The 24526-nt window shown below is 43.0% G+C and overlaps 1 protein-coding gene and 1 long non-coding RNA gene across 2 annotated transcripts; both read left to right on the forward strand.

Moving 5' to 3' along the window:
• Nucleotides 1–3111: 3111 nt before the first annotated feature.
• Nucleotides 3112–4206, forward strand: LOC132472242 (uncharacterized). The gene is made up of 2 exons (XR_009529043.1): nucleotides 3112–3843; nucleotides 3982–4206. It is a non-coding gene; the product is annotated as an uncharacterized LOC132472242 (long non-coding RNA).
• A 2484-nt stretch (nucleotides 4207–6690) lies between these two features.
• On the forward strand, nucleotides 6691–22841 carry zdhhc7 (zinc finger DHHC-type palmitoyltransferase 7). The gene is made up of 8 exons (XM_060070835.1): nucleotides 6691–6875; nucleotides 7907–7994; nucleotides 17593–17952; nucleotides 18907–19031; nucleotides 20347–20443; nucleotides 21291–21372; nucleotides 21833–21963; nucleotides 22368–22841. Exons 3-8 carry the CDS (start codon nucleotides 17599–17601, stop codon nucleotides 22548–22550), a joined length of 972 nt encoding a protein of 323 aa, XP_059926818.1. The 5' UTR covers nucleotides 6691–6875; nucleotides 7907–7994; nucleotides 17593–17598; the 3' UTR covers nucleotides 22551–22841.
• The last annotated feature ends 1685 nt before the right edge of the window (nucleotides 22842–24526 follow it).

Raw genomic sequence — 24526 nt, forward strand, 5'->3', positions numbered from 1 at the left:
AGAACCACAATGTCCTCCTCCTGTGCAGGAAACAAGGGGGGGGGGGGGTATCCTAGAGCACAGAGGAAGGGGAGAAAGGAAGGTATTGACAAGGGAGTTATGGGCATAATCAACCTACGGCAGCTAGGAGCTCAAGGCTCATGGCTGATTTAATGCCCCATAGAGCTGCCACCATCTCTTTGTTAACCTGCTCCGCTTGACCATTGGTCTGTGGATGATAACCGACTAAACGTGGCACCAAATGCCTTACAGAAACCCTTCCAGACCTGGGAGATTGACTGAGCCCCTCTGTAGGACTCAATGTCAATGTCTCAAGGAGGATGAGTTAAAACTGCTTTTTTCTGTACGTCTTTTTTTTCAGAGGTAGTTGTATCCAAAATGGTATGATACAACTGCATGCTATCATTCTATCAAAAGCAGCCTAAATTCACGTCCTGCAGTGCAAGTAAACATTGGCTTGTAGCACTGACTGCTATCGAGATGAATGATCAATGCATATAACAGATAGCGAAAGTTATAGGTCCATGAACCACCACTATGAATGCAATTAGAAGTTAGAACACTGTGTGTGATTTACTGCATGTCAGAGTGAACAGAAAACATTAAAAGATTAAATTTATCTACAGCTGTTTGGGTAGTTGATGGTAAGTTAGGTAGTTAACGTCATGTTACTTGCACCGAATTCCTTAGAATGACACTACATAACGTGACTAAGCGTAACTTGAATAAACTTTTAGGCATTAACTTGTCTGTGAACTAAATTCGGCCTGAGCCACAATCAAAGATAAAACAACTCCCATGACCTTAAATTACTTCAAGACGTCATGAAATGTCATGTATTTTTTGCTGTTTTGATTAAGAGACCCCTAGCAGCAGTAATTAACATGTTATATATTTAAGTACTGTACTTAAATACATATTGATACTTTGTTACGTTACACAGGGTTCTGGGGGCTGTATGACACCTCCTGTGTGTGTTAGTGTAAACGGACATAGGAGCACATCTGGACACACATCTGACGACTCATTTCTTTGACATCCATCCAACCATGTCACGCTTTCAAGAACAGTGATTAATGGACTGCTATTATGTGAGCTGCTAGGCTGCGTGATGAATGCTGATTGGATCGATGTGTTAAGAGTATTAAGGGGTTTTCGGTGGCCCCAGTGGTAACACATAAGTCTGATATAATTGTATTTAGCCAACCTTTAAGGTACAGCAATCGAGGACCAAACTCACACTGGGAAACTACTATTGACTTCCGAACCTGGTCCATACAAATCAGACCCAAGCAGGGAATGAAACGTTGCCTTCTGGTTGATCTGCTGTCCTAATCCCCCCCAATGAGTTCTGAAAGATAAACTTTTCGTCAACAGCACAAATAGAAATTGAAAGTCCTGCATGACTAAAACATCCCATGATGACGTTTTTAAGGTGCGTGTGGCAGCTTGGTTTAAGAGGTCTGGGATGAGAAGCGGGTCAGGGTGGGGCAAGGGTGGGGGGGAGGTTTGGGTGGGAGTGTTAGGGTGGGTTTTTAAAGGATTCAGCCTTTTACAAATAGAAAGAGAGTGTTGAGGGCAGACGAGGTACAGACAGAGGGGTAGTGAGTCTTTGTTGAATTATTGATGTACATCATCCACTGTACTGCGGCACACACACACACTCCCCCACACACACACACACACACACACACATCCCTTGTTTTATTCCATGAGTCACCCATACACACCTTACCACAGACAATATCCACCTAACACTATACGCACCAACACATACTCGTGGACACACACAGACACGCAAGCACTCACACATTAAGAAAAGTACATACTCACACACACCCTCTCAGCTTTCCTCGTGAGAAATGCTTCTCGTGAGAAAGGCCTTGTGAGAAAGGCCCTTTTATAAAGTTAGCATTGATTGTAGTTACAATGTAATGCGGCATTAAAGAAAAGATGGGAAGGGAAGCTGATTAGTTTGTGTACGTGTTTGTTTGTGTGTCTGTATCTGTGTGTGTGTGTGTGTGTGTGTGTGTGTGTGTGTGTGTGCGTGCGTGCGTGCGTGCGTGCGTGCGTAAAAAGTATTTGGTTCTCCTAGAGCTCAGAGTTTCAACACCAAAGATATCATTTAACACACAGCATGCAGCGGACACTGTGGCGTTATCCTAGATTGTGTTTGGCCTTACATTACGAATAATATGACAGTATATACAACATCGATTTGGCAGTTTCATGACGAGAATTAAACAGGACTATTTTTAGGGATATTCATTTTAACATACATAATGACATACACAAACAAAGATAAACAATGGATTTTGTGTAATTTATCATTGTTTGGGTTGACCTATGCTGCCGGGAGGCTGCTGGCTGCTGTGAGTCAAAGGATTATTTCATGCTAGGGGGAAATGGAAAGACTTATGATTAAGAACAATCTCTTTAATGTTATGGTTAATGGAATAAATAAATTAAGATAATCTGAATAACTATAACTTATATATATTGATCACTCGCATAGATATGTAGCTTTCCCATACTTGACCTAAAGCGCTAATGGTAGTGCTAATGGTAGTGCAATGGCCTTTTTTGTAAAGGCAGTAGCGTAAGCTTCTCTAGTACATTAGAAGCTTTCCCTGCTGAACAGAGGCCTTAAAAGAGCCAGGGCATCTGGCTGCAGACTTAGCTGTAATCCTATCACATCTATGTTCGTAACCAATAGGGTGACAAAGTTTGACAAGAGGAGAGTCATATGGAATGACAGGTCCCACATGAAAAACACCTAATGACTGTGTGTTTATTAATTTACATTTACATTAAGGGCATTTAGCAGACGCTTTTATCCAAAGAGACTAAAAAACCTTTTTATACACACACCAACGGCAGTGTCAACCATGCAAGTCGACAACCAGCTCATCCGGACCAGTAAGATGTCTTGCTCAGGGACTAGTCAACACTAGAATGAGCTGGTGATCAAACTAGCAACCTGCCGATTGCAAGTCAACCCGCTCCACCTCCTGAGCCAATTCCTGCTCTTTTTGCCACCCCGTTTATGCTAACCTTTTTGGTCTTACAACATGTGTTGGGTCTTGGATCTTACCTGTTTTTCCGGGGACACTGGGCAGGATAGTCACAGTGGCTAATGTATTTGACACACCAGCCGCAAGGTTCTTGGAGAATCAATGAACAAGATGCATCCCTCCTTCTTATTCACATGTGTCAAAATGATCAACATTATCTTTCCCAAACTCAATATTTTATGTGTAACTTGAACCACCGTTGAACCAATCATGGAGAGATATGCGCTGATTGGCCAGAAATTTAAATTCTAAAGTGGCTCATACAGAGGCGCAGACAACTTGAATCAGATACATTTCACTCACTAGTAGCTGATAGCTATACCATTTTAAAAAATCACTCAAATAATAGCTCTTCCAATTTACCTACAGCCCCTTTAATAGAATGAAATGTGTATCAGAGCTGCTCACTAAAGGCCTCACAGAAGCTATCTTGCTGCTTTGCATGAATATAAAGCATTAACAGCCAGTATTCTTGCATAACAGAGGGGGATTTTAAATTGATCTTTTCCATCTCCAAGATTCATAATGCTCATTTGGAGAGAGTGAAAGAGAGACAGAGAGAGAGTGAGATAGAGATAGAAAGAGAGTGAGAGAGAAACAGAGACAGAGGGAGAGCTAGTGCAGACCGCCTGGTTAGAGGGTTAAGGCTGTAGCCTGTTTTACCCATGAGGCCTGAAAGGAGATATCACAAAATCCCCTCTAAAAGGCTTCTAGGCTGGATTTGCGGTGCTGAGAGAGTGTGTCAGGGGCGGAGATAAGCAGATGTGAGGTAAGAGTTCATTCTATTGCGACCACGCTCCAAAGTGTTATTATCTCTATCTATCTCTTCACCTATGAACAAAAAATAACCTTATTTTTTTTACCTGTTTTCTCTCATCCTTGACATTGTTTGCTTTGAGATGAACAGGCACCGTGGTGAGGAATCTTTCTGCTGTGAATGAAGTGAGTCACTGATAGACTCTTCACAGGATGTCAATACCAGAAGACACTAGAACACCCGACATCATGTGACTTTAGTATTTCCTGTTCCAGCCAACCCCCAGTTGGATACTTGAGTCTGAAGATGGAAACTATTGTGATGCAACATAGATAATTAAGAATGGTGAGAAATAAAGCCCACATTTCAAGTAAATATTCCATTTCATGATTATTGGTTTTCATTTCAGTTTTATAATAAATCGAATGATTTAAAGATACCAATCTTTTTGAAAATATCCAACTGAAAGTAAGATATTTTAAAAGTTAGATTATGTGTAAGCAACATTTCTTTCTGAAGCTATAACACAATAAAGCTATAACACAATAAATATAAATGCATAAACGCTTGATATTATATTATCAATCCTAAACAATCACTTTTGCTATTATGGATTTGTGTTTTGTTTGTAGGATTTGATTTCTTCCAGAGTGTCTTTACTTTTTTGTAACTGTGTCTATCCAGTTCCAGAACAATTGTCTAGTAGATTCGCATTAAATTCCAATTGCAGTTAATATTGTGTGAGACAGCACGCAACTTTCAAGTGTGATTCATCCAGACAGCAGATGTTCTCCCATGGAGTTGTCTCCACAACGGAACGTATCTGACGCGCTGGCTGTCTGAGGTGTCGCACAGAGATCGGCCGGAGAAGTGACGCTTCTGTGTACTGTCAGAGATGGTCGTTGCTCGTTGGTGACTGGTGGAGGGTTTTGGGGTGTTTTTGTTTTGGGGTGGGGGGTTGGCAGATATTGAATTAATAATAATAAATCTCTCATCTTTTCTTCCCTGCCTTTTATTTATCTATTTCCCCAAAGTTTCTCATTGATCACAGTTGTTGCTTCAGATGATCCATACATGTGTCGACTTTGAGAAGCTCTAACTCCCTTTGAATCAGGCCTAACTTAACAACAAACACAGTCAAACAATGCCATGACATCCCTGCTAACCCAGTGTGCAGACACAACAGTACGTTTATGTCTGTCTGTGCCCCACCCCTTCCTCCACCCCTCCCTTCGGAACACCCAAATCTCATCTTGCATAACTTCAGAGTGCAACACATCAGACTGAGCTAATTGTTTTAAATCAGTGATGAGACCAATGGGAAATTAAATGGCAATGTTATAGATGAAAAACAGCAATATGTCTGAGATTATCCATTTCTTCTGCCATAGCAACAGACTGCACAGCTGACAGACAGACAAGGGGGAAAGAGAGGGAGAGAAAAAGAGCAAGTGTGAGAGAGAGCAAGCGAGATCGAGAGTGGTGGCACAGAGAGAGAGAGAGCGAGAGAGATAAAGAGAAAGTGAGAGAGCTTGCCATTCTGAAAACAGAAACGGCCTCCATCCCCTGATCCAGCCTTTAAGCTGCTTTAGAGGATTGCACGGTACTACTGCACAACCCACCGACAACACCCAACCACCACCACCATGCTACCACCTATCCAGACCCCCGCCACCTCCATCCCATGCAGCCTCAACAGCTGATCTTTGCTCTGCAGAGGTGGTGCGAAGGTGTGTGTGTGTGGGGGGGGGGTCTCCGGTGGTGGGCCCCTACTGCGCAGCTGTGGAGGGGCATTGCCAGGCCAAGCAGCTTTGTCCTGGGGTTATAATCTCCTCTGGGTGGGGGAGCAGCACGTGGCTCCAGGGAGGCAGCTAGCGCAGGAAGAACCTGCTGCTCTCTGCTGGGACACACAATGTTCAGACACAGCCCTAAGACAGCCAGTCTGCCTCCAGGCCAACATCAAGATGAAGGCGTGCCACACCATCACTGACAGGCCTGCGAGGGGGGCTGAATGCAGCACAATAGCCTGGACGTGGGTGTGGATGTTCTCTTTGCACTTGAATATCACAAATGAACATAAACAAATAAGTCAAATTCATGCTTTTGTTTTCCGCTTGTTTTGTTTTTCAAACTTATCTAATTTTGTTGGACTCTTTATACTTTGTTGTTGTTGTAGTTGTTCCCAAATCGGTTGTCTGTTTTGATTGCTACTCACCTGTTATTAAATGTGTGTAATAAACAGCATCAGCAGTATGTTGCTGAATGCTGGGAATAATTATAATATTGAAGCCCTGTCTGCTAATTTTTCTCTGATACAGACCTGAATACAAAGAAATGTGGAAGACTGGATAGACAGCCGCGTTAGAATTTGGTCTTTAACTATATAGCGCCATGTAGTGGATGTTGGATGTCATTGCTTTTTAGTTTATTCTCCAGGGACGAGTAAATGAACATTTTCTGAAATTGGATTTATGATTTTTGTGTGTGTGTGTGTGTGTGTGTGTGTGTGTGTGTGTGTGTGTGTGTGTGTGTGTGTGTGTGTGTGTGTGTGTGTGTGTACGTGCGTGCGTGTTTGTGCGTGTGTGTGTGTGTGTGTGTGTGTGTGTGTGTGTGTGTGTGTGTGTGTGTGTGTGTGTGTGTGTGTGTGTGTGTGTGTGTGTGTGTGTGTGTGTGTGTGTGTGTGTGTGTGTGTGCAAAATAGGCCTAGTTATTCCAATTTGTTTTCTTAATTTGTATACGTTTCTTTCCTGATTGGATTTGCAGTGGGTCATTTTATCTTATCTTTTCTTATCGTAGTACCACCAGGTTATTATTTCCGCTTGCCTAATCATCACCGCTTTTCTGCGGTCGGGCGATCCCGGAATCGCACGGAGAAATCCGAAGGGAGTCCGGAAGCCGTGTCGCCGACTCGCCGTAGTGCTCGGGATGTGTTGTTGTAGACATGGTGGTGGTCGGAAACGTTGAAACTGGAATAAGCAGATATAAAACCAGAATATTTGCAGAGATATATGCTAACAGAAAACACAACTAATTAACATAATAAGGTAAGTGAGTGATAGTTTGGTAACATAGAGAGAATAGATAGAGAATAGAGGTTTGTCTCGCTAGCATACCCTGCTAGCGGTAGCGGGCTAGCTGTGGTGGCTAACCAGCCTGAAGACTAGCCTGGGTAATCCATAGTGTATTTATTCCTTCTGTGAGTCCTCATAACGATCTATTGGATTAATCTGTCAGGGCCCACGATGCCAGTCACACGGGTCCTCCGCTGAGAGAATAGACTGTGTCTGGGTTATGTATGTTAGGGTTTTATCTTGTGGATCCAGGCGTCAGCTTGGTTCTCTATGAGATTAGGGGAGGACAAGTGAATCAAAGTGTGTGAGATGTGTGTCTTGGTAAAGCAACACGCCTGGGAATTCTTTTGTTTGTATCTCTCCATGTAAAACAGTTTAAATCGCTGTTTCACTTTCCTTTGGGTTGGACTCCTTAGACACGTCTAACTCAACTGCATGTATAGTGTCATTTATTTTAATGTCACTATACATGCAGTTGACTTAGAACTACTGCTCCAATTTCGAAAATATAATATTTATCAATCCTGCATATTAATTTCACCGTTGTCTCTATAGCTTGAATCTCTTAATTCTTTACTTACTGGGATATAATGTGAGTCATACTGTCATTGTCCATCTGTCATTAATAAAGTAGCCTACATCTTATCTTAAAGAAAGCTTGGACGAGTGCCTAGTGCGTCTCGGAAACAAGATCGGAAGGGAAATAGGAATCGGATCGAAGCTGAAAAATAAACCAAAAGGGACATACTTTATGGCAGTCAGACCGTGCAAAGTCGTCGCTGGATTGCAATTATAAACGAAATTATATCGAGGCTTAATAACGCAGGTTTATACTTAATTCACCTCTTTGTGTTATTTCCTTCTATCGTTTTTGCTGTCCAGACCCAATAGCAAAGGGGCTCTTCCATAGCAATACTAGATATACTCTTGGCGCGCATGGCTGTAGGGCAGCAAGTCAGCATGCCTGTATTCATTTTTTGTATTTGTTTGTTTTTGTTTCTCAGAGGGAGCAAGTCCACACACTCCACTACGTCTTGAATGCTTTACCAAGAACCACTCTGCAAGTCATGCCACTGTGATGAAACAATTTAGGTGAGTTGGGGTTCAACTAAGACGGAGGTATCCCTTAATGTTTGCATTAAAGCTGCTTTAGGTATGAAGTGTAATTCAATTCAATTTTAATTCAATTCAATTCAATTTTATTTGTATAGCCCTTAATCACCATTACAGTCTCAAAGGGCTTAACAGGCCAAATATTTGTGACACCCCCCTTTACCCATGCCCCCACACGGGCAAGAAAAAACTCCCTTGAATCAGCAAGGAAGAAATCTTGAGAAGAAACGCAGTGTAGGGGATCCCTTCTTCCAGGGATGGTCAGGAGTGCAATGGGTGCCACAAATGGCATACAGGTAAATACATGTACATCATATTAAAATGGTGATGGGGTTCTGGCCGGTTATCCATGAGGAGAGTCCAGGCATCCAGTCCAGCACCCGCAGCACGCTACAACTGACAGAATAGTGAATTAGAACGGAAAAGTACATAGTGGGAATGTATAATGTAATAAGAAAAGCACAAGCAAACAGAGTAGTCTTCACTACGCATCTGTTGTTTTCACACTCCAAATGCAAGATTGTAGAGGTGCGTTTTGAGCTTCCCTTTGAATAGCTCCACAGAGTCAGCTTCCCTGATCGCTGATGGCAGCCTATTCCATAAAAAGGGGGCTCGAAGTGTAACGGCACTGAAAGCAGATGAGGGTGGAAGAGAGGATATCTTCCAAAAAAGAACCTCCTGTTCTGCTCCTACCCTTCCTGTCTACGTTCCTCCATTGATAAGTGATTGACTTCACAAACTGTGATTGACAGGCAAGATGGATTCCCTGATTGGTCAGAAATGTGCTGGTAGCCTTCTTAAATTGTACAGCGGAAGGCAGAGTTGCCTCATACAGCGGAAGGCAGAGAAAACTCGAAACGGATATTATAGCTGACGAATGGTTATGCCGTTTCCATCAAAATCCCCTAGAATAATACAGACTTTTTAACTGGAAATCAATTGGGCTAAAATAACTAATGTAGGCCAATAGGATATATGAGTCCCGGGTGTAAAATCGGTCATATGTTCGGCTTTTGTTGGTTAATCCTGATACTGAACATTGTGAGTACTTCCCCCCCCCCCATGTATAACATTAAACAGGCTCTGCCTGTTCAAAAGAGCGAGGCTATCTGAGTTATGGCAAACCGGCAGTGTTTCCCATACATAGACCATTGTGTGGCGCGGCGCCACAGAATCAACATCGAGCGCCACGAATTTTTTTTTTTTCTCAATAACGCGATTTGGAAATCTAAAAATCGTTCCGTCCATTCATCTCTGCATAGCACTCGTTCTCCCTGTCATTCACACACACACACACACACACACACACAGACACACACGGAGCGAGAGCGACGATGCTAACACATGGACCCACCGATGTCACCCGTCGCTTAGCAACCGGACACGCTGGGGTTGATAAGTTACCGGACTACTGTAACTACTACGGAGTGATAATATCAAAGACGTGAATCAGGCAATAAATCCAATTTCCTTGACAGCGGTAATGTTCGGTGTGCATTAAAGTACAGACGGAGTGGACCAATTGCGAACTACTGCAGCTGCTCCAAGTTAAACCCCAAACTAATCGGAAGTATTTATAGCGGACTACACCACCTATTCTATTCCGCAAAAAATTGTATTCCGAACCGATTGAGGCGTATATATGATACTTTTCTATTCCGATTGAGCTGTTCTTCCACATCTATGCGAATCAGATGTGTCCGCATGTAAACGCGGAGTTACATGCACACTCACTGACGGCCACGTCGCCGTGCTGCGCCTGCGCCGCCGTGCTGCGCCGCCATGCTGCGCCACCACCCCCCCCCCCCGCGCACCACACATTGGTCCTTGGTCTGTGGGAAACACTGTAAACCTCTTTGTAACATATCTCATTGGTCATGGGTAATTACTGTATATGGAATCGGTGTCATTAGAACTATTATACCGCCGCTGTTCTTTATTTTAAAGTTTACATGTTTCCATTGGAAAAAGAAATCGGTTGAATTATCATTCTATTTTCTCAGTGTAGACAGATCTCTGAATACTGTTGTATAAATTAAGACTACTCCAGTACCCTGAAATTTGTGCGCGTGCATGTGTGTGTAATAAGGGGAATTTATGACTGTATCGGGCCCCAGTATGCACTATGAGAGAAAAGTGTGCACGATTGGCATGGATTCAATGGGCCTCAGATTCCCTTACCACAGAAAAATCGATAGGCCTCAAACGGGACATTAGAGCTGTTTTTAACCCCCCATTAAGAATGCAGGTGCGTTAGCATTTCTCTAACAGTCATTATACTTAAAACATATGATTTAAATCTAGCACTTTTTTATTTAAGATAACCTGGTCCTATACATTGTAAATATTTTACTTGAGTTATCCATATGGTTCATTCTCATCTCTTATTCACAATTGACAATGAAGCCATTGTGTATGGTCATGCTATTGACCCAGCTTCATCTGGGACAGTTCATGCTTAATGTCCTTAAATAAAAACAGAATAATAAAATCTAATTTGGACTTTGTAAATCGGATGAAAGAGGAAAGAAAGGTCACTAGTCACAACCATCTGAAAATCAGATATGTTTACCAAATGTTGAGTCCTATATCCTAGACATACTTTGTACACTGCATGCATTGCAATGAATGCAGTGTGAACCTACATTCAAATCAGGGTTTTCTTCTTTCCCTAAGTCCAGTTTAGAATTCCTCCTCTGTCCCAAACTGTTCAACTACTGTTCTGAAAGCTTTTAGAGAAACTACGAATGGAGAGTGCTGTGTGTCTGGCAGCCTTATACTCTGCTTCTGCTAGTCTGGGCTTTTCAGAACAAAATCCCTGTTGGCATCTTCTCCTGGTTTCTTTCCAACAACCTCCTCTAACACCCCTATTGACATGCAGGCGCGGCCGGTTTGACCCTAACCCTAACCCTAACAGTGAGGTATTTAGCAGCGGTGCCGTGTTAATTAGTTATGCCCAGTCTGGCTGTTAATGTGTCCTTTTTCATTATAGCCTCTTAAAATTGTTTTGTACTTTTATCATTTTATGGCTAATTTCACCTCTGTTTTTATGTCTTTATTCAACAGCACATACCAGATAAACAACACAACCACAAATTTGGGTTACTTTACATTAAAATGTACTTCTAAAATCAAATCACTAGGAGTGACGATATAGATATCGAAACTGCTGATCTACATTGAAAGTAAGCAGTACTCCCCCCATCTCAAATCAATATTTTACATTTGGTAATCTCAATTTCCCTACAGTCTACATTTTCCCTACCCTAGTATCGTATTTTATTCATTTGCCCCATCTTGGAGGCCCCAGAATCTTGATGTTATTCACATTGCCTTTAAAGGGCATTGATTCCCTCGTGCTTTGATCTCTCTAAATCTCCCCAAATCTCTCCAGCATGTATTCTGAAAGATATTACATAGCTCTGAATGAGTTCCCTGAACCAGCTTGGTTAATCATTCGTTTCAGGGGTATATTCTGTCATAGGTGGCTGATGATCTGTCATCGACCTTCACTACCACACATTGCGATAACACAAATGCATATTTAATTGTTCAGCCGGAGGTGGCCCACATGTACACCAGAGGAAAGGTTGGATTCCCCCGGTGTGATAAGATTTGGTTCTGTAACGTAACATGCACCTTTCGAAGTTCACGTCTTCTCCTTTCTATGATATTGTAAAATCTTCGAAGAGTTAAAAATGATTTGTTATCTATATGTCCTTGCTGGGGACATTTAGGAGAGTGTTTTACGCTCAGATACACGATATCAAGCAGCATGTAGGGCTAAGGCATTTTGGTCAAGGATTCCTACAGTACACTATCCTGCCTCACTCATAGTTAACAGCAGCACCTGTTTGAATATATGTATCCTCCAACTATGCTGTCCCCAAGGCAACCCATTGTTAACCACTGTTGGCACGTGACCTTTTTGCATGGCTTCGAGAAGGGTATTTCCATACCAAGATTCAGAGTGTTTTCAAGCTGGCTTAGCTATCAGAAAGTCCACAAAAAACACAAATTCACCGCATGTGAGCCCTTGAAGACAAGTAAGGTACAAAACAGAAACTGTGAATCCTAGAGGACAGTGCGAATAACAAGGCATAAGAGTTGTGGGTGATCCTGCCCATAGGAGTTTATTGGAACAATGTTCATGAGAGGTTGTTCACCTTGTCCCCTGAGAAGGAAGCCATATCTTAACATTTATTCTGGTCACTGTTTGATTTCTTGACCATTTGGCATTGAATTATGCCAAATAACTAGAAAAATCCACACAATCAAACAATGTAATAATGACAGCAATTTCATAACAATTGCATACAGTTTTTTAATTCAGCCATGTAGAATGAACATTTTCCAGAGACACTGTTGTCAAGGTTGGTAGATTGAGTGTTATAGCTTTAAAACATTTCCTAAAAGGACAAAAGACTGAAGTAAGAGTTATCCAGATTCCCAACTGAATCAGGCCACGCAGGCTAAATCTCTGCTAACACAGGGAATGACCTTGAATTATGGGAGAGGTATGTGTGTGTTAGGAGATTTATGTACCGCTCTCTCTGACCTATTTCTTTAGTGCTACGCTACCTCTCCTTTTTCTATTCTTTCCTCTCCTGTCCAATTCATTCAGTTCTTCACCTAAAAAAAAATCTTCACTCTGCTTGCCGGTAGGATTTGCCTCTTTCCTCTGCAACTTCCATTTTTTCTCCTCCTTCAAGCCACTTGTCTTGCATTCTTTTCATCTGTTCTGCCATCTGCCCAATGACCCAGCTTTTCTCTCCCCCTGTTATCCTCCACCCTGCCTGGTCCCTCTTCTCTGCCCTGACTGCTAAGCAGGTTGGATACTTGGTTGGACAACTGTGAAAAGGCTGTAGGATATTGTGCTTTAAGCCAGAGCCTGTATATTCACACTACCGGGTTCAGGGGTTTAGCAATACCCTCCAACATAGACGATCCTTAGCGATGACTTGGAAGGAATTGCAGAAATGATGTACAATCTTTAGTGAGAAACAAATATATTGGCACTTCAAAGACTCTTTATTCATTAACGGAATGACACACAACTTGATCTGCTTTGACCAAAAAATATCTCATATTTAAGCATTTTAAAAGTGCAAAAAAAGTTAACTGCGTATGAAATAATGTTCCATGCTAGTCAATAATTGACTCGGCGCTCATTGATCCAACATTCCCAAAATATACCCCAACCGTCATTAACTTCAGAGCCTGGGCTTATTTATTATTACAATGTGTTTGCAGTACTTTCTTTCAGGAATTTAGGGGAGTAATTAACGACCCAACTGCTTATTAAACTTAGACTTAAGCTTAGTGTAGGGCAGTGGAGATAGAGGTCACCCATCCACAATAAAGTTGTTCCCATACCGATACAAGTATGAGAAATGCCTCCTATACAGCCTGAAATACTGCTGGAAACTATTTTTGTTAAACAAAAGGTTCAACACTATTTTTCAGGTAAAACATTTGCGTACCATCATAGAGGAAAATCTATGGAAAATGTCTTATTACCTGGCCTTCCCTTTTTCCACGTTATCACTAACTAGTCGAGAAAAAAAATATTTTTGACAGAACAGGGTGTTTTCAAAATCATACATTTGCATAATCAAGTCCCTCTCAGGTGAATAATCTTCTCCTCTCCCAAAACGTGAAAATGACAGGACAGAGTGGAATCATTTTATTTTAATGGCAACGTCCCGGCTTCTGTTAGCTCGTTTTTGTATGTGAGTGATCAACACTCGCTTCCTCAACGAGGGCCAGTTCACAGCTGGATTCGTATTCAACAATGTTGAGGTTTAACATGTAGCAAATCCTACTTCCCACGATCCACCTGCAAACATCTTTAAACGACCATCGTCAGCTCTATATCTGTTGGCTACTATTTGCAGGCCAAAGACAATGACTAAGCAAACGCTTTTGAAACCTATGTTTGACAAAACAATTAGGTGGTTATGGGATTTTGTTCAGACAATTTCGACTCAATATAACTATAGTGTACAGTATACAGTATCCTACCAAGTTACGTTGCATGACATGCAACGTAAAAGAGTAGCTAAGTAGTGTTTCATTATTTTCCAATTGCTGTTTGGATGCATAAGATAAAATAAAAAATTTAGCATTTGCATTGGCTAATTAGATCAACAAAACTAATTACATTGAATTATTACCACCACATAAGCCGCCTCTTCTCATTCTGCATTGGACTCCGGCTCAAACATGTACAGTTTCACTGTTGGTTCTGGAGCAGCTATGTTTACAGTAAACCACTGCTTTAAAGTTGTTTGACTTCTGTTCTCCGCCAAACCTTGCAATGAGGCGGCCAATCAGAGCAGTGGTCATTAGCATAACGAATGAGCTTCGGAAAACTGCCTGTTTCTTTAGAATGTAGAAAATTTGATAATGAAACACACACTACAGAAGCTGGATTTAGGATTGGTTTATATATACTTCACAAAGTTCTTGCATAGACCCCTTGGAACAGTTTTAATTAGACCAAGAACTGTATAATATGGGATGTTTAAAAATATATAATACATTAGAGTAAATACATTTGATTTGAAGTGTGGTAGAAAGGTATAACACATTGATAAACTCAATATTAGACTATTAATGTCAAGCGTAGGTCATATGCAATGCCTTGGGAGTTACGCCGAGTTGAAAAGTACTTCAGTGGTCCGTAATCTTTCTTAGGCCAGGCCATCTTTTGATCACTATTGTGTTGCTGTCAAACGTCAAAAGAGAAAAAATAACTCGGTGCTTCTGCTCTCTACCTTTCACCCAAAAGGTCGGACTATTTCATTTTTTATGCATGAATATAGGTTCTGGGTGCACATTTTTTAAATGATTTTACATTAACCAAGTTTCTGCACAATAATAGGGTTGTATTAAGGAAAATGGATTTGTATTGTTCACAGTACACATAAATCTTCTTTATTTGCATAAATCTTCTGTCTGTTTACTCATGTGTGGAAGGCCGAACAAACAATGTCCACATTTTCAATCTAGTGTATCGTTCATGAGTGCGCTGGGCAAATACAAACGTGAGGGAAATGCCTGCCCTGTAGAGCCCTGATAAAGACGGTAGGCATTTCTTGTAGATTAGTTATCAAAAATGAAAACCTGTTGAAACAAGAAAGTTTAAGCATGACGTGCCTTTTTGGTTTATTCGCAGTTGGCAGCGATATGCAATGTTACTTATTTATGTCTGGTTGAATTGGCGTTGGGGGTTCATTTTCCGTACTCTATGGTATTATCCCTTATAGCTCCTTCCCTTAGGCCCCGTCCACACGAAGCCGATTTCATGGCGAAACCGCAAAGGTCTTGTACGGTTCGGCCTTCCGTCCACACGAAGCCGGCGAATCCGCTGACCGAAACCGCAAACTTCTGAAACCACCCTCGGAGGTGGTTTCAAATCTATCCGGTTTCGTTTTGGTTTCGTGTGGACGCCTGAAACCGACTGAAACCGCAAACCATGACATCATCGCCCCACCCCTCGACCTCCTAGCCAATGGCTCTTAAGCCCGCGGAGTCTCAGAAATCACAACAAAAAAGATGATGGCGGACTACAAGCTTGTAATCGTTCTGCAGCATATCATGTCCCTTGTTGGGTTGCTAAGCCATTATTTATTGAGAATCTAGTTCGCCATCGTAGAAGAGCTGTTTGTTTGTGTTGTTAGTGGTTCGGGGGGCAGCCTTTATGCGCATGCTCGCCTCTTCTTCTTCTGGATTTGTGTACCAGAAGCAGCGCCCCTTATGGGCCTGGAATGTTTACTACAGCGTTTCTACAGATCTATCCGGTTTCGCTTGGCTTCGTCTTTACGGAGATACTTCGAAACCGGATAGATCGAAACCGTAACGGTTTCGCCCGTTTCGGCTTCGTGTGGACGGGGCCTCAGTGTGCGAGTTAGGCCCCGTCCACACGAAGCCGATTTCATGGCGAAACCGCAAAGGTCTTGTACGGTTCGGCCTTCCGTCCACACGAAGCCAGCGAATCCGCTGACCGAAACCGCAAACTTCTGAAACCACCCTCGGAGGTGGTTTCAAATCTATCCGGTTTCGTTTTGGTTTCGTGTGGACGCCTGAAACCGACTGAAACCGCAAACCATGACATCATCGCCCCACCCCTCGACCTCCTAGCCAATGGCTCTTAAGCCCGCGGAGTCTCAGAAATCACAACAAAAAAGATGATGGCGGACTACAAGCTTGTAATCGTTCTGCAGCATATCATGTCCCTTGTTGGGTTGCTAAGCCATTATTTATTGAGAATCTAGTTCGCCATCGTAGAAGAGCTGTTTGTTTGTGTTGTTAGTGGTTCGGGGGGCAGCCTTTATGCGCATGCTCGCCTCTTCTTCTTCTGGATTTGTGTACCAGAAGCAGCGCCCCTTATGGGCCTGGAATGTTTACTACAGCGTTTCTACAGATCTATCCGGTTTCGCTTGGCTTCGTCTTTACGGAGATACTTAGAAACCGGATAGATCGAAACCGTAACGGTTTCGCCCGTTTCGGCTTCGTGTGGACGGGGCCTTAGTGTGTTGACCCGATTCAAATAAATGGTAATCCCACCGATTCCTTCTCCTTTGTTTAGGTGTTATTTCAATTATTCCACGTTCACATTTGTGCATGTGAGTTTTTTGAGGCTGACCTTCAATTCAAATTCAAAGTTCAAAGTTTTATTGGTCACATGTTTGCAAAAATAACGTTTTACATAAAGTGAAATAAAAAATGGGTCACCACTCTGTCATCCATTGTGCGAATTACTGGAACCTGAATAAATAATAGATAAGAGTAATTTGAAAACAGCAATCCCTTAATGAGGTGATGCTATAAAATGGCTTGTATCAGCCTATAAGCAAGTTCAGGTATCGGAATCGGTATCAGGAAGGAATAAATCATATCGGAACATCCCTATTCAACAGGAGAGTAAAGTGGATTTTAAATCATTTGTGGTTCTGAAGTAAAACTGAATAATATTTAAATAACAAAGTTATGGTAAGTTATTCAAAATAAGTTTATATTTAAATATGTGATGCACAGCAAGGCTCCAATCAAAGACATAGCAATCAATTAACATCTCAACAGCATGCACTACAATAAAATGAATAAAAAATAACCCTTTCTTTCTGATTTCCATAGCTCCTTTAACTTTTTTACTAGTTTGTGCAACATTAAAAACCCTTGCAGCTTTGCTCCTATTCTGATTGTATTATTTGATTACTCTGTCTTTATTATTCATCACTTTGTATAAAAGCGTAGGATAACCCATAACTGGGTTGCAGCAGAGGACGAAGTGGGTGGTTTTCTAAACATTTTAGAAAACAATATGCGTGCCTTTGCTTTGTCTTTGTCATTCAATCATCAATTGTTGAAGAGTGAAAAGGCGAGGTTGTGCTGGGTCATAATCAAAGATAAATGATAAAAGGCTCACATTTTTGACATTGCAATAACATGGTATAACTCTTTGGTGGCCAGGCCAAAAGTACCTCCACAAGGGCGTGGAAGAGTTTGTGGAGCCCTGTGCCAACAGGCTGAAAGTCAAAGTAAACGGTGTCCTTCTTGCTGTGTGTTCCAGGGCAGGATGCAGTCCTCAGGCCACCGACTGCGCGACATTGAGCAGCACCACCCACTGCTGTCTGCCGGCGGGGACGTGGAGGCGGGGACCCTGGACGCCGGTGTGATGGTCGGGGGCCCCCACCACAACAACCACGCGGGCCCCAACCCTCACCACACGTTGTGGTTCATCCAGGACGGCTGTGGCATGGTGTGCGCGGGCATCACCTGGTTCCTGGTGTTGTACGCCGCCTTCGTGGTCAACTTTGTCATGCTGCTGCCCGCCAAGAACTCCTGGTACCCACTGCTCAACGGGGCCGTGTTCAACACACTGGCCGTGCTGGCGCTCGCCTCGCACATGCGCACCATGCTCACCGACCCGGTAAGGAGGAGGAGGAGGAGTGGGAAGGAAGGAAGGGAACCTGGTGGGGGAAGGTTGGATGAGGTACTGGGGTTGGGGATGAGGATGGAAGAAGGAGGTGGAAGAGTAGACGGCAGAGGGATTGGGCATGAGGAGGAGAAGGAGCTTGCGGGAGTAGAAGGGGGGGCAGGAGAAGGAGGGTAAGCTGAAAGTAGAACAGAAGCGGAAGGGAAGGGAGAACAGAGGAACGGGGTGGAGCGAGGAGGAGCAGAGGTGTAGGGGCGTGGTGCTCTGAGGACTAGGGTGTGTGTCCAGTCAGACGGCTCATTAACCATGATGTGCGTGCGTGCTTCGGAGAGATCCTGTTCCTTCACTCTGCTTTACGTTTGGTATACAAACATCAACTACCTCTGCTTTGCATTAAACAAGTCGAAACACTGGTTCAAAAATGGTTCCCCAAGCACCTTCTCTGATCAAAGCCGCTGCTGAATCGTTATGAGGTTGACCCCTGCGGCTGAAAGCCATTAAATGACTCAAATCGAGACCTTGGATTTTCTGCAAGACATGCAAAAAACAGTATTGTACCCGGGATGGGCTTTAAATAAAGCAACTCCTTGTTTTTTTGTCACCCTGAGTCAATGTGATGTGTGTGAGTCCCCTAATCCATGCAAATGCTTGGTCTCCAAGATTCGGTAATTAGAGGTGTTATTCACACTTATTTACACTTAAACTTATTCGATCACAGAACCTACTATTTTTTTTTACTTGACCACACCTCAACAGCTTTTTACCGTTTAAATGTTGAAAGCCTGCCCACTTGCATTTGCAATCCCAGAAAACCTCATTAGAGGAATAAAAGGATTGGACTTGAAGGTTGAACAAGCATTACCGTTACATCAAATCAATGTTTTTAAGAAAAAGAGAAAAGAGAGGCAAATACTTCGACAGCATCGTATTGATTTGTGTGTTCTACAGGGTGCGGTCCCCAAGGGAAATGCCACTAAGGAGTACATGGACAGTCTGCAGCTGAAGCCAGGCGAGGTCATCTATAAATGCCCCAAGTGCTGCAGCATCAAGCCTGAGAGGGCACACCACTGCAGGTAGGAACCCGCCCAAAAATTGTCATTGTTTCCATTGTTTTGTTGTTCTCTTTTGGGACATAATTCATAGCAGGTTATGTCCTTCCTTTTGATTAGTATTTATTTTTTTGGGATTATAACGTTGAATGCATTGTGTTGCATAAAACATGAGGGTCACTTTGAGATTTGCTTTCCTGTTTCTTGGCAAACAAAAGCTTTATCGACAGAGTGTAAAAGTGGAGATATGGTGTCCTGTGATAGGGTATTCATGCAGTTAAATTCCAGCTAGTTGGAAAAAATGTGGAAGAGGGAGGAATTAATCATTAATACCGATCACATGTCTTCCTTGTTTTAATGGGAGCATTTATGTAGTCAACACACACACTACTTAACCTTTTAGTGTTTGACACATTTCCTGGCAAAACTGAGAGCTGGTAAACACTACTACTGGTTACCGTAGGAGCTGGTCAGAACATAGCTTCTAGTTATACTGAGAGCTGGTGAACATTTATCTAATGGATATATATATATAGAGCACGTAGGATTTCGGTGTGGACACCAGTGGCTTTCAGATCCACTCACCGGTCTGAGCCCGAACTGGTAGCATCAGAGTTTCAGCGCAGCCAAAAGGTTTCAGAAAACACACAGCTGCATAGTTTGAGTGTAGGCCTACTTCAAATCATTAAAAAGCGAATGGATGGTTCGAACTTTGGGCAAAGTTTGGGTGAAATTGCATGGCAAGACTAGCGCTGTTCACCCAAAGACAAATCACACAGCCGCTTTTGTCGTTAGTACCAGTAGGTAGAGTATTTGTGTCTTTTGGCCTTGTTTAATCATTGATATCGCCGCTCAATACGCTAATTTATTAAAATTAAAACCCTTCATAAACCATTAACCTCCCCTGCTTTCCATAACCTTGTATGTCTATGGCTGCAACTGACAAGTGGGAGTGCTACCATGGAAACCAAAATCCCTGTGAGAACCCTAGGAATTAATCTCAACTGAAGCGTTGACACAAAGCGTTCTCGGACCGAGGGATTGTGATCCCTCCGAGCTGTGACTGGGGTCCTTGTGTCAGTTATTCAGTGCTCACTCCTTTCTTCCTCCTCCTCTCCCTTATCATCTCCTCCCACTTATCTCTTCACTACGGTCTCTCCTCTGCCCTTTCTACTCCCCCTTCATCCATTCTCCTTCCTCTCTTCCACTTCCTATCTACACCCCTCCTCTCTCCTGTTATTCTCCCTCTGTACTTTCCACCTCTTCTCCCCTCTCTCCCCTCTTCCTTCCCTCTCTCCTCTCTCCCCTCCACCTTCCCTCTTCCTCCTCTCCTCTCCAGTATTTGTAAAAGATGTATCCGGAAGATGGACCACCACTGTCCATGGGTCAATAACTGTGTGGGAGAGAAGAATCAGAGATTCTTTGTGCTTTTCACGGTGAGTACACACACTATTGCTGCCTGGTGGTGTGGAGCGCTTTGATTGGAACTATTTCCTGTGCATTGTCTCATAAAATGTATGGGATGTTTTAAAGAACTTGGTGAACTTTAACCTTTACATTTTCCCCTGCCCTAATTTTTTTCTTTAAATTAACTAATGTTTATTGGTATTTGAGAATAGACTTGTAGAGTTGACTGTACAGTAGCTAACAGACATGTGTAGTGGATCATAGCAGTATATGCTAACCCTAACTTTATAAACCTAAAATATGGTTGACAGACACTATCAGAAATACATGTGTGTGTGTATATTTTATTTTTTATTATTATTAACATATACTGTATGTATACTTTCCCCGTGCTCAATAGCACTACTTAGGTACTCCAATCTTTGAAATGTATACATCTCTCTGTATCCGGACATAACTCAGTCACATGGTTTTCATCCAGTACTAGAATCGGGTCAGTCTATCAAATGATAAGGAGCAGAGTGAAGTAGAACTACATATGAGCTCTGCTAGGATGGTGGCTACTTGCAGCTAGAGGAAATGTCATCACTGTTTCACTCCCTGTCACAGATGCAAGTACACAATTGTTTACAAGTTTACAACTCTTGTTTTACAAATGCAATAAAATAAGACCATAGTAATACCCTCTCTGGACCACTGTGGGGTGTGGTTGTTCTGTCCATTCCTTATCACATTTTTTGTGGTTACTTGTTTGTTTCACCAAGTCAGTATCTTTTGAGTTAAAACAACTCCTACTACTAGTAAAAAATAATTTCACTCTTGAAATAAATACCATCGAATCCTGTTGTTAATGTGTGACTGTGCGTCCCTCAACAGATGTACATAGCCTTGATATCCGCCCACGCCCTTGGCCTCAGTGGCATGCACTTCTTCACCTGCGTTAAAGTCCAGTGGAACGGTAAGCCTTCGTGACCCTACGGTTTCCATGGTGACGGTTATAGGCTGGTGTAGGTTTGCTATCAAAATGAGGATCCTACCATCTCCTTTTGTTTACACTGTATGATGTTTCACATCCAGCAACGGCCTCGGGCTGCTTTGCGTCCTGGGGAGGAGAAAAAAAAATGATAATAAGTTAAGAATGCTTTAGTTCAGTTTGATTAACAGAAATTGTCAAATGGAAGGAAATTAGTTTTGGAGATTAGTTTGGTACAGACTAACACTAGCTCACCTTCCTCATTGATGTTTTTAACCTCATTAGTGATCATTTTTCAAGCATATCTTCTCATCGGAATACATTTAAACTATAAAGCTTGCTATCGTAATAAGTCATTTCATGACCATACCACATCATTCATAAATGATAGTATTACCATTTTGCCCAGGCCAAATTTAACCAATTCCCTGCTTATGTCCCTCAGAGTGCAGTGACTTCTCCCCGGGCGTGTCGGTGCTGCTGCTCATCTTCCTCTGTCTGGAAGCTGTCCTCTTCCTCACCTTCACCGCCGTCATGTTCGGCACCCAGCTCCACTCCATCTGCAACGACGAGACGGTGAGTGACCTCCTCCCTCACTCTACATGGGCCTGGGTTCAGGGGGCACTGTTCACTTGGTCTTTGTCATTGGCAGACAGTGTTATCCATACCAACATGGATATACATATAGATATAGATTTGTTGATAGATAGATTGGTGTGGGATGGGGAGTTTGACTCTCGAAAGGTTCTTGGTTCAAACCCCAATGTCTGCCAGATACCTAACCCCTGCTCCTCGTGCATCTCAAAAATGTACCATATGTCGCTTTGGATTAAAGCATCCGATAAAACGATGAACGCGCTAATAAAATAACATAGAAAGACGTATGTTTCAACGATTTGAAAACATCAGAACATTAAACCACAGAAGACTCACCGGTAAATGTCGTCGTCGCCCCCCCCCCCCCCCCCCCCCCCCGGCAGGAAATCGAGCGCCTTAAGAACGAGAAGCCGACGTGGGAGCGGCGCGTGCGCTGGGACGGGATGCGCTCCGTGTTCGGCGGCCCGCCCTCCCTGCTGTGGTGCAACCCCTTCAACGGCCTGCGCTTCCACCGCCTGCTGCTGCTCAGCCGGGGCCGCCGCAGCGGGGCCGAGTTCGCCGTCTGAGACCCCAAGAGGGGCCCCGGGTCACGCCCCGCCCCTGACTGTGTGTCGGGGGGGGTTGGTCTGAGTGCGTGGGTCTGTGTGTGAGGGCGTGTTGAGTGTGTCTTCCGTGCTGGGAGGGCTGATGACGGGGCCCCCGGGTCTTGAGGCCCCTACCACTGGTAGTGTGGCGTGTTTGTCATGTACACGGTGTGTATGTGTAGGAGAGGCAGAAGGAGAGTACGACTTTTTTTTTTTTTTTAACGGCAACGAGCGGTTCGCTTGCTACGCTTCAGTGTCATCGGTAGAAAGTGGACTTGGCGTGTGTGTATACATCGTAGTGCACATGGTTCAAACTCAGCCCTCACCCTGCGTAATACTTTGACTCTTTTTGTCGGCTACAGCGACGTGGCTCCGGACGACCGTTCAACTGCCTCTGTTCTCTTTTAGAGGGACGTGTATGTCTTGTGGGAAGCTAGTTGCCAGGAAGAAAGACCTAACCGAAGACTCAAAGATGGCATACCTCGCAAAGTCTTTGTCCTTACACACCAACCGTAGCCACACCACCTCAAACGCAGCCCGTCATGATGGTGAACGCTGGATCTGCATGTGAATGCAATCCTCATTCTCATGTTAAGAGGACTGAGCAATCTCCCTTTTGACGTTGCTGTTCATCCTCTTCTGTTTTAAGCCCCCTTCGCAGTGACCTATCGCGTGTTTGACATCAAGCCATTATCGCCCTCTGCTGGATCATCATTTTTGGCTGTCGGTGGTTGCTTGTCATCTCTCATCACGAGGACATGGTCAAGAAATCACCACGTGAATCGCTGGATATTACGACTTTGAAACTCTGTAGATCAGCTGACCCTCTCCCTGGATGTCATTGGTCCACAATATCTGTTTGTTTTAGTTTTTTTTAATGGTCTTCTCACTATATCAGTCGCCACTTCGAATGAGTGACAATTCGAATGAACACAAATCTGTTGTCTCTGTCCCAACAGTTTACATTCAGACAAACTAACAAGCTGGAAGGTAAATTGGTTTCTTTAGAGGAGTTGTGTTGTGGAAGTGAGTGTATTCCAGTGGCTTTTAGGCCTCCATATGTCAACAGATCAGCTGTGGTAGAATGACTAATTCTAACAATTTGGTGAAACCTGAACTCTGTGGATCATATGAAGAGATATACATAGCCTTTTAATATATACAAAATATTTAAATAATTATTTCACACGGTTTGAATTTGCAGCGATTAAGAGCTGCTAAATTTGCCACATAGGAAGATTTGCTAGTCAGATCTCTCAGATGATGGTGCCCTGACCCTTCAGTACCCTGTGACCTGACCTGATGGATACGCCACTAGGCTTTAGTATTGATTAGATATCGGTATTTATGCAAATGCTTGTCTCCCTCCCTACTTCCCCGTCTTAAAATGGATCCGGGTTCTCTTATCGACTGTATTATTATTAGAATCTGATGTTCCCTTTTAATTATTTTGCTGAAGCCCAATCTACATTCAGCATGGATACCATTGTACATAGTTGGTGCATACAGTGTTGTGTTCTGACTCAAAATAATAGACCCTCACCACTCTACAGGACATAGCAGATCCCTGCCCGATGCACCACGCCACAGGTAAAACGTACGTTCAACAGTGACATTTACTCTCAGAGTTGTATATTGCGGTCTGTTTATCATTGTAGGTTTTTTTAAGAACAGGTAGGATCTCAACTTCACTGTTTACACTCAATGATGTATGGGATCCGACCAGATCCTCTGACGTCAAAGTGTCACAGAGAGAGAACGTAGTTTATAACAAATGTATTTTTGTTTGTGGAAGAAGGGAAACGGGGGGGAGCACCACTGGGATGTCCTGCAGACGATAGCGGGGCCTCTGTTCCTCGCTGGCCACCCCTATACATGCAGTACAAAGGGATTTGATGTCTAACTGACACTCTTCAAATGAGATTAAGATTAAAATCAGATTACAATCGCTCCTTTAA

This window comes from Gadus macrocephalus, chromosome 14 (genome assembly GCF_031168955.1).
Source record: "Gadus macrocephalus chromosome 14, ASM3116895v1".
Classification (NCBI taxonomy): domain Eukaryota; kingdom Metazoa; phylum Chordata; class Actinopteri; order Gadiformes; family Gadidae; genus Gadus; species Gadus macrocephalus.

What these genes read in the sequence shown, in the direction of transcription:
- zdhhc7 (XM_060070835.1), top strand. Translation starts at nt 17,599, where the DNA reads ATGCAGTCCTCAGGCCACCGACTGCGCGACATTGAGCAGCACCACCCA. An exon ending in GAGAGGGCACACCACTGCAG is followed by an intron (nt 19,032 to 20,346) that starts GTAGGAACCCGC and finishes TCTCCTCTCCAG; the next exon opens with TATTTGTAAAAGATGTATCC. An exon ending in CGTTAAAGTCCAGTGGAACG is followed by an intron (nt 21,373 to 21,832) that starts GTAAGCCTTCGT and finishes TATGTCCCTCAG; the next exon opens with AGTGCAGTGACTTCTCCCCG.